General features: G+C 40.4%; 1 protein-coding gene across 1 annotated transcript; it reads right to left on the bottom strand.

Annotated features, from left to right (window-relative positions):
* Positions 1 to 8,925: 8,925 nt before the first annotated feature.
* On the bottom strand, positions 8,926 to 9,410 carry LOC130017238 (elongin-C-like). Its single transcript, XM_056107947.1, has one exon. The coding sequence runs from the start codon at positions 9,341 to 9,343 to the stop codon at positions 9,053 to 9,055; it is 291 nt and encodes a 96-aa protein (XP_055963922.1). The 5' UTR covers positions 9,344 to 9,410; the 3' UTR covers positions 8,926 to 9,052.
* Positions 9,411 to 9,655: the final 245 nt, after the last annotated feature.

Below are 9,655 nucleotides of genomic sequence, written 5' to 3'. Positions count from 1 at the left end.
GTAAAGTTGTTTGTGCAGGAAAGAGAATTCAGTGGGCTGGGTACCTCTCTTGCACCCAGTCTACCTACCGAGCTCCTCCATGAGTGATTTCTGAGTTGGAGCCAGTAGCAAGCCCTTAGCATGGCTAGGTGAGGACCCAAAATCAAAATAAACAAATGAAAGATTGTGAAAGTTGTTTATTCTAGTTTTGGCTACATTGTTCCCTAAATCTAAAAGACCCTACAAAGTATTAGTTTATGCTTGCCTGACACAAGTTTACAGCTGGCAGATACTGTGTCATCTATTCTATCCTTGCCTAGTATTTATTTCTGGGTGCATATTTGCTAGCTGAACACCCTAAACTTAGGGGTTTTTGCTAGGGGAAGATTTCTCATTATAATCCATCATTTCCTACCCCTAAAGTAAGTGATAATGTATATCATAAAGCATTAACATATAATTTATTTTTTATTATTAAACATTATAGAAAATACACTAGTAGTAACTTAATGTTATTGGTTAACTAGGCAATATAAATTATTAACTAATAACTATTTATTAATGAAATATGTAAGCTCATCAGTATATAGGAGTATTTTCCTAACCTACGAGTCTGAGGAAAGTGAAACTGTTATAACTGTCTTGTAAGATTCCATCTCTCTAGCCTGCTTAAGCTAAATCTCAATCTATCCAATCCAGTCTTCTTCTTGGGAATCTGACGTCCCAATTGGCTAGCCTCTACCTTTCAACTGCCTGCTTTATGACATCATTCTGGCACCAAACCTACCAGCACGTGGTAGAATCTTGGGGCTCCCGTGCAGTTGTTTGTAAACAAGTTTGGATCATCACGATTGACCAGTAACCAATGACCGATCACCAGTGATCGGTCATTGGTGCTGAACACTTGTGGACTCCCACTTCAGTGTTCAGACATACTCTCATATCGTGTCCTCTTATCATTTACCTTTCCTTGATATTTCCTCTTTTCTGATCATGTCAGGTAAGGAATAATATTTTTCAACGCTTTTCAGGAGATTTCTTATCCCTAACTTAGCAGTTAAGGAAAAGCAGCATGTAATAATGGAGGAAAGTATTCAACTAGAATATGGTAAGCTTATTTTAGCTTGACGTTCACATTTCTTTGTGCTTTTAGACACTGACTTCCTTTCTATCAAATACAAAGGGTATTTCTTCATTTATTAAATTATATTTGATACATATTTACAACCTCAATTACATGTTTATATATGAGTATTCACTCTCTGTGTTTCCTTTTCCTTTTAATTGTATTTTGACAAGATATTCATGAAATAAAATAAATCAGAGACAATATTTTGACAGAAACAGAAAATTCAGTTTTGGTAGAAAACCTAATATATACCAGGATTTTTTAACTGTAGTGGTCTCTCCAATTGTATTTATAATTTATTATTTTAAATTTAGTGCTATTCAAAAGTCATTATCATGTGTCTTTTGAGTTTTCTTTCTAAAATCGATGATAAGAAAAACTGGATTGTGGGGAAGGTTTGGAGTGCTGAGTGGTAGGGAGGCATGTCCTCAAAGTGTAGGGTTATTTTCAACAAGCTGTGGCGAACAGAAGCCAAGAATTAGAAGATGATATGAGGGAGAATGAAATAGGAAAGAAAGTTTATGGAGGGAAATTATCAAGGAAGGAGATACAGTTTGAGATAGAATGTTGGAGAGAACCAAATTGTTCAAATCAAAACAGAGAGAATATAGTTAAATATGCTGAGAGCAAGTCAAAGCAGTTGACTTTAACCAATTTTAGGACTAGAAAACATACTATATCTTTAGTAGCGTACCTAACACTATGAGAGAAAAAACAGCCTATCTGAAAACCATGGTTGTGGTTTTCTTTCTTATTGTCTCTAGAACACAGTTGGCACTTGGCAGTTTTGAAAGTAAACACGTTTTATAAATGATACTTCCTATAAATAACTAATACATGTTACCTAGGGGGATGGAAGATACATCATCTTTAATGTTGTTATTACATTCTAGTTTGTAAGGTACATGTATGATCTGCCTGTTATAAAAAAGAAGTGATATCTTCTAAGTTGAAACAGGAGAAATGATTCCTTCGTGTGGTAAGTAGGGTCCAGGTTAAGGCAACTTAACCTCCAGGTTTTTGGGTAGTTCAAAGAAGCCCAAAGATGTCCAGCCCTCCTCAGCTGTGAAACCATTGGCAGGTGCTATAAAGGATGGAAAAGGTCTTGAGAAAACTCAGGTCAAAGCTCAGAAATCCAAGCAGCAGTGCCTAGAAAGCTCGTCTCCATCCCAGTCTGAGCTGCCACCTCCTGGGAAGGTCAAATTGGTACCTTTGCCTTTTATTACCATGGAGAAGCCACAAGCTCGACGTATTCCTCGGAAACCACAGTCTCTGGCTTCACATCGTCCTGCTGCAGCTTACCCTGCCAGGCCTGGCTCGACCAACTCAGCTCGGCCAACTGCCAGCAATTCATCCCGGCCAGTGACTGCATCTTTGTCACGTCCTGCCAGACCAGCTCAGCCCATTTGGACCAACCCATCTCGACTAGCTTTGCTGAGCTCTACTAGCCGTCCTATTTCTCAGCCAGCAACTTCTAGACCTGCTCCCTCCAAGACAACAGCTAGCACTTCTCTTCTGCGGGACCCTCTTCCTGTCTTTGAGATTGAGCGCCAGGCTCCACCCAAACAGCAGAGTCAGTTTCTACTCCAAGACTTCCATTTCCAACCAATTCCATGGAGAAAGCCCAATGTTCCCGAGCCAGTCATGTCAAAGCCCATCACAAAAGAGCAGAGGCCAGATCGTGAGGCTATGAAGAGGAAGGCTCAGCAGGAGCTTGAGAATGCTGCCAAATGCACCTCTTTGGGGAAAGTGCAGTTTTTTATCGAGAGAGAAAAAGATGTGGACATCTCTTAATTCTATGGCTATAAGTAGATGGAATGGTTGGTGCCAAATTAAGTACCAGATAATTGTCTTAGACAAACACCTGAAATGCCATACACATTTCATTTATTCGATACATTTTTCAAAAAATAAATAGATGCTTATAAGTTAATATATTGGTAATAAAATTTCTGAATGTTGAGAGCCTTTCCATTGTGGTCATCTTTTGGAGGGGGTCAGGATTGAAGGATTCAGGAGAAACAAATAGAAGTTAGCGGGGGATAAAAGGGGAAACAGACAAGACTCTATGAAAGAGAAACTTGGCTCAGGGTTTTAAAGCCATTAAGAGGAGTAATTTTATGGGCCTGATGAAGAGTTGGGGAGAGTGGGGCAGAGAAATAGTATACCTGATACGGCATTGCACGAGGCTGACCCAAGATTCTTCCCTGGAATCCTATGCGGTCCCAGGAGTTTCACTAGATGTTATCCTTGAGCACAGAGCCAGGAGTAAGCCCTGAGTACAGGTAAGTGTGTTTCCATCGCCAGTCTCCTCCAAAAAAGAATGGGAGAAATAGCACAGTTCGAGGGTTTGGTTTAATATAAAAAAATGGAATAGGTTGAAGAAGGAGGATTAGTAGAAGATAAGCTGTTGAAAAGTAAAAATAGATTCACAGAGGCTGTCTTTATGTTTCAGGACCTCCGTTATTAAATAAAGAGATTTGAGACATGTCTCCAAAAGGTGTGGGTGGTCTATCCATAAGTGATCAGGCTGTGGGATGCTAACATGTATACTGGGGTCAGAATCTACAGATGAACAGTCCAGGGCCCTCAGAATTATTCAGGGGTGACTGTAAATAGTGACCAAGCAAAGATTACAGTTGTAGCAATATGCCTGAAAATCAGCTCTTGGAACATGTAAAGATCAATTGCCATGTACTCAGGCCAATAGTTCAGCAAAACTAGATGCACCATTTCACTTCATCTTCCCAACAATACTCAGAGTCAGTATTACCGGGACACTAGGCCAGCGGGGTTCAACAATGAGGTGTATTTGACTAAGTTCTTTGGATTTGCAAACTCCCCAAAGTGGGCAATTTGTCTTTCAGACCACAGCATCCTGACATTACTGACTTTGGAGCTCAAAATATATTAGCTTCAGGGGGCCTCCCGGGTGTTTTCCGTGGTTCCTGGTCCCTGCAGACTTCTCCAAACATCAATGTTAATGGAAGCTCACACAAAAACCAATGGTATCAATGGTGTTGGAGGCTGGGCCGTGGGAGAATTGTAGCTGTTAGAAAGGATGAAGTCATGAAATTTACATACAAGTAGTTCAACATAGTAACATGCTAGGTGAAATGAGCCAGAAAGAGAGGAACAGAGATAGAAAGACTGCACTAATCTGGGGAATGTTAAATTACAGAATGGGAGAAAACACCCAAGAATATTTGAAGTCATTACCAGGAGGTCTGCTCCATGGCTTGGAAACCAGCAAAACTGGACAGCTACATGCAAAAAAAAAATGGGCTCAGACCTCTACATAAACCGCGCAAAAAAATTGAGATCAATATGGATTAAAGAACCTCAGCATCAGATCTTAATCCATAAGGTCCATTGAAGAGAAGGTCAGCAAAATCCTCCTCGTCATTGTAAATAAAAGTATCATCAAAGGTGACATGCCACTGAACAAGCAAGTGGAAACAGAGATACACTAATGGGACTGTCTTATACTAAGTAGCCTCTGTGCCTCAAAAGAATCAGTGAGCATAATACAAAGACAGTTTACAGAATGATAAAGGATATTCACTCAATACCCATCTGATAAGAGGTGATTATCAAGGGTATACAAGGCACTGGTTGAACTCTACAGTAAGAAAACATCCATTTCATCAGAATGTGGGGCAATGAAATAAACAGAAACTTTCTCAGAGGAGAAATTTGCATGGCCAAAAGGCACATGAAAAAATGCTCTTCATCACAAGTCATCAGGGAGATGCAGATGAAAACAAATAATACCATGTCACACCACAGAAACTCGTACATATCCAAAAGAACAAAAGCAACCAGTGTTGGCATGGATGTGAGTTGAACGGCACTCTCTTTCTCTGCTGGTGGGAATGCTGAATGGTGCAGACTTTTTGGAAAACAATATGGACGTTTCTCAAAAAATCCTAGAAATTGAGCTCCCATTTGAGCCCGCAATACCACTTTTGGGAATATATCCTGGAGATTCAAAGAATTACAGTAGAAATGACATCTGCACTTGTATGCGCATTGCAGAACTCTTTGCAACAGCCAGAATCTGGAAAAATGTCCAAGTGCCCAAGAACTGATGACTGGTTAAATACAACTTTGGGATTCAGCCGAAGAGAAGGACTACATAGAGGGCGGGATCCACAGATCCCGAAGGGAAAAAAAAACAGGTTCCAAAAAGAGCTGAGATCATCGGGAAGTCCCAGATGGGGTAGATACTGCATCCCGCCTCTCCCAGATGGAACCCCGGTGACCAGAAGCCTCTACAAGCACAGCTCGAGTATGCGGGAACTAGGACTTTTCCTCAAATCTGCCGGGACTACAACTCCCAGGTAACCTCAGATTCCGGAAGTCACGCCCACAGCCTGCCCCCCAGCGCCATCTTTACAGCATTCAGCTGAAGAGAAGGACTACATGGAGGGCGGGATCCACAGATCCCGAAGGAAAAAAAAAACAGGTTCCAAAAAGAGCCGAGATCATCAGGATGTCCCAGATGGGGTAGGTACCGCATCCCGCCTCCCCCAATTGGAACCCCGGTGATCAGAAGCCTCTACAAGCACAGCTCGAGTATGCGGGAACTAGGACTTTTCCTTAAAACTGCGCGGCCGCTTATGTGGCCGTGCGACATCTCTCTATATACAAAGTGATCCATGGGAAGTAAACCACCCAACGTTTCTCTCTGAAAATCATAGTTAAGTTTGGAGCACGGCCACAGCCCCAGAAACACAAGGACTTAATGCATAACCCAGCAGCTTGGAGCAGAAAAGTGAACGGGCTATGCGTTAATCCAGGCCATCAAGTCTGCTGGAGGGGAAAGGGTGTTGCCCCAATCGCCCTCTCCTCTCTGGAAAGAAAGATGGCGGCCGCATGGGAGCCTTGTGGACAGCAGGTATGAGCCGGGGGAGTTGGGGCGACTAAAACCTCATGGGAAGGGGGGCGTTTCGGTCCGCCCTTCACACCCTACCGAGGCCACCAGTTGCCCCCCACTAGCGGCTCTCCAGCACGGCCACGACTCCAGAGCACAGAAACCAATTTCTTAACTATCTGACTTTCAGTAGAAATAATTCCAGGGTCAATAAGTAAAATAGCAGAAATCCAAAACCAACATTTAATTCTTGAACCCAGCTGTAGAAAGCAAATCACTTCACAATGCTTTTTCAGCATGTCTGATTTGGGGTGGGGGGTTAAAGGTAAAGGTAAAGGCCCTCCCGTTGATCGTCGATTTGCTCGAGCGGGCCCAGTAACGTCTCCATTGGAGACTTTGTTGTTACTGTGTCTGGCATATCGAATACTCTCAGTAGCTTGCCGGGCTCTCCGAGAGGGGCGGAGGAATCGAACTCGGGTCGGCCATGTTGGCCGCGTGTAAGGCGAATGCCCTACCCGTGGGGGGGTAAACTCTAAATAATAGTGGTGAATCTTTTATTGAAACAATGAATCTAATCAAAGCAGATAGAGTGTTAACTAGAATTCATCTGCCCCACAGGGACTTGGAGGGGTGAAGGGTGGGGTTTTATTGGGGTTCTTCATGGTAAAAAATAAGTATTGGTGAAGGGAAATGTTTTTGATATTTGCATGACTGAGACCTAAACCTGAAAGCTTTGTAACCTTTCCCACGGTGATTCAATAAATAAATAAATAAAAAAGAAAAAAAATAAATACAACTTTGGTACATCTACACAATGGAATACTATGCATCTTTTACAAAGGTGAAATAATGATATTTGCATACATGTGCATCAATATAGAGAGTGTCATGCTAAGAGAAATCATTCAGAGAGAGAGGGTTGGACATAGAATTACTGCACTTATTTGTGGAATATAATGTAACAGCTGGGAGACTGACAGATAGAATAAAGAAGGGACCAATATTTTTTTAAGATCATTTCTCCTGCCCCCACGCCTGACTTCACTACTTTCATAAACTAGAAATTACATTAGGTATATAAAGAGTAAAATTTAATTTTTTTTTTGCTTTTATTTTTTTTTTTATTAGTGAAACACCATGAGGTACAGTTGTAGATTTACAATTTTTTGTGCTTGGGTTTGATTATACAATGATAAGATACCCATCCCTCCACCAGTGCCCATTTTCCACCACCATGGATAATATCCCCTCCACCCCCATCCCCCATCCCCCCTGCCTCTGTGGCAGGGCAATCCCCTGTGTTCTCTCTCTCCTTTTGGGTGTTGTGGTCTGCAAAAGAGGCATTGAGTGGCAAACATGTTCAGTCCATAGTCTACTTTCGACATGCATCTCCCCTCCTGGGAGGGTGCTCCAAGCACCCTTTATTTGGTGTTCCCTTCTCTGTCTGAGCTGCCCTTTCCTCTAGAATGCCCGACTGGCCACTAAGCTATGGAGTAATCCTCCTGGTGCTGATCTCAGCTATTCTTGGGTATTAATCTCATATTTTGTTACTTTATATCCCCCAGATGAATGCAATCTTTCTATGTCTATCCCTTTCTTTCTGACTCATTTCGCTTAGCATGATACTTTCCATGTTGTACCACTTGTATGTAAATTTCATGACTTCATCTTTTCTAAGAGCTACATAGTAGTAAAATTTAATTTTATAACTCTTCGTTGTTTTTAATTTTCTGAAGTTTCTATAACCTTGCTCTGGCCTCATCTAAGCATTACAGGAATGCACAGGGTTGCCCCAGACCTAGGCACGCAGGAGGCTTTTAGAGACTTGCTTCTTGATGGTTGCAGTTGCCAGAAAAAATGGTCCATAATAAACCCATCTGGAAGAACTAATTTGAAAGCTTAATTTATAAACTCTATAATGACAGCATTGTTGTCACTACAAGATAAAAGAAATATAAACTCACGTTTAGTTCTTCTTTTACCATAGCTTCACATCAACTATGCTGTCATGTTTTTAATATTTTTTGGTATGTTTAGTAGGAGAGCTTATTGACCTCCTTATTAAGTTTAAGTTCACATTACATGTCGGTAAAAGCTCCACCAATCATCATTGTCATATTCACTTCGGATGATAAATTTTAATAGATGATTGTGTGTAACAAAGTATATTGTAAGCATTGCATTGTGTATCTCAACATGTTTCTCATAAATAATACAAGTGGAAGGAGCAAGAATAGAATAGTTCAGGGTGGTCTAGTTTTTAAGGTCTAGTGAGGTTAAGTGTTAATACAAAAATACAAAAATGTGAACACAACAAGGAATTATGGAAGAATGAATATTGGGGAAGAATAACTATAGTAAAGTACAGACTGTGAATTGGTTAAAATGAACAACGCACATTTAATCAGTCATGTAACTGACCTGTTGGCTACATGCAGTTACTAGCTCCAAAAACTTACTGGTAATCTTCCAAAACTGCTTTTAAATCAAGTTCTTAAATCTTAGCTATAAACAAAAGGACAAGAAACATTTAAACAATACTGCAGTTTATCAAAAGACAGATAAGAAATTTCAAATCTTATGTCTTTGACAGTTATAAGAAAAATTGAAGTCTTGGCTAAGTTATAAACATGTTTATAATGCAACGTTTGCATAACGAATAATGCTACGAATGATGTCTAGAAGATCAGGATAGTTTTAAAAAAAACAAAACATAAAAATACAGAGCCAATTATTTACTTGTAGAACATGTACATTTATGCCTAAATTTTAGCATTTACTGTACCACCATTAATTTAAAAAATCACATCCAAAATCTAATGCAAAAACCACCTATGAATTGGCATATTAGTTTATTTCTCAGTTTTTGAAGATGTCCTTAGTTTACTGATGTAGCAAACAAATGTCAGTTCTGATTCCTATGCAAAAAAACAGAAGATAATCTGTTTGGCAATGAACATTAAAAGTTCAATTACACACAGGCAACATGCTATATATGAAAAGTTACTAACTGAACTAAGGGTATTAAATACTGAAAAATGTTAACAGTTTATTATAATTTATTTTATTTAACAATCTAGGAAATTCGCAGCCATCAGCCATTCCAGTGCAATTTCAGGTGATATTGAGAATTCAGGAATCTCGGTGGAGCTGTTAGTGTAAGGAACCTTGTATGTGAAATACATGCACACTTTGGATAGCACATGTGAAGGGATCTCTCTACAATTGACTTCATTGGTTTCATTTTCAGGAAACTGACCTGGGCCCCTCAACATGGCTTTTATTGTTCCTGATGTTAACGCATGTTCTCTTTTTACAATAAACTCATGGCCATCAGAGGATATTAATTTGACATACATAGCATCAGGGCCTTCACAGCCACCATAGGTTTTCTCTTCTGCATCAATTATGTTCTTAAGAAATTCTACTTCATTCCAGAGGAAATTTAGGAGTTTCTTGTCAGCTCTGCAGCCACCACAGCCACTACAGCCGCCACACCCGCACCCGCGCTCTGCCAAGAAGGGACCACAATTTAAATGATTCTTGGAGGGCTCACTTGGGATGTTAGATTCCTGCTGAAAGTAAACTATAGAGCAACCATGAAGGCCACTTGCTATATGCATTGCAAAGCATAACACCCAAAGGAGAGAGAGTAAAGGGAATGTGTTTGC

This window comes from Sorex fumeus, unplaced genomic scaffold, assembly GCF_029834395.1.
Source record: "Sorex fumeus unplaced genomic scaffold, SorFum_2.1 ptg000183l, whole genome shotgun sequence".
NCBI classification, from domain to species: Eukaryota; Metazoa; Chordata; class Mammalia; order Eulipotyphla; family Soricidae; genus Sorex; species Sorex fumeus.
This window is presented reverse-complemented; position numbering and strand designations above follow the sequence as displayed.

What these genes read in the sequence shown, in the direction of transcription:
- LOC130017238 (XM_056107947.1), bottom strand. Translation starts at nt 9,343, where the DNA reads ATGTATGTCAAATTAATATCCTCTGATGGCCATGAGTTTATTGTAAAA.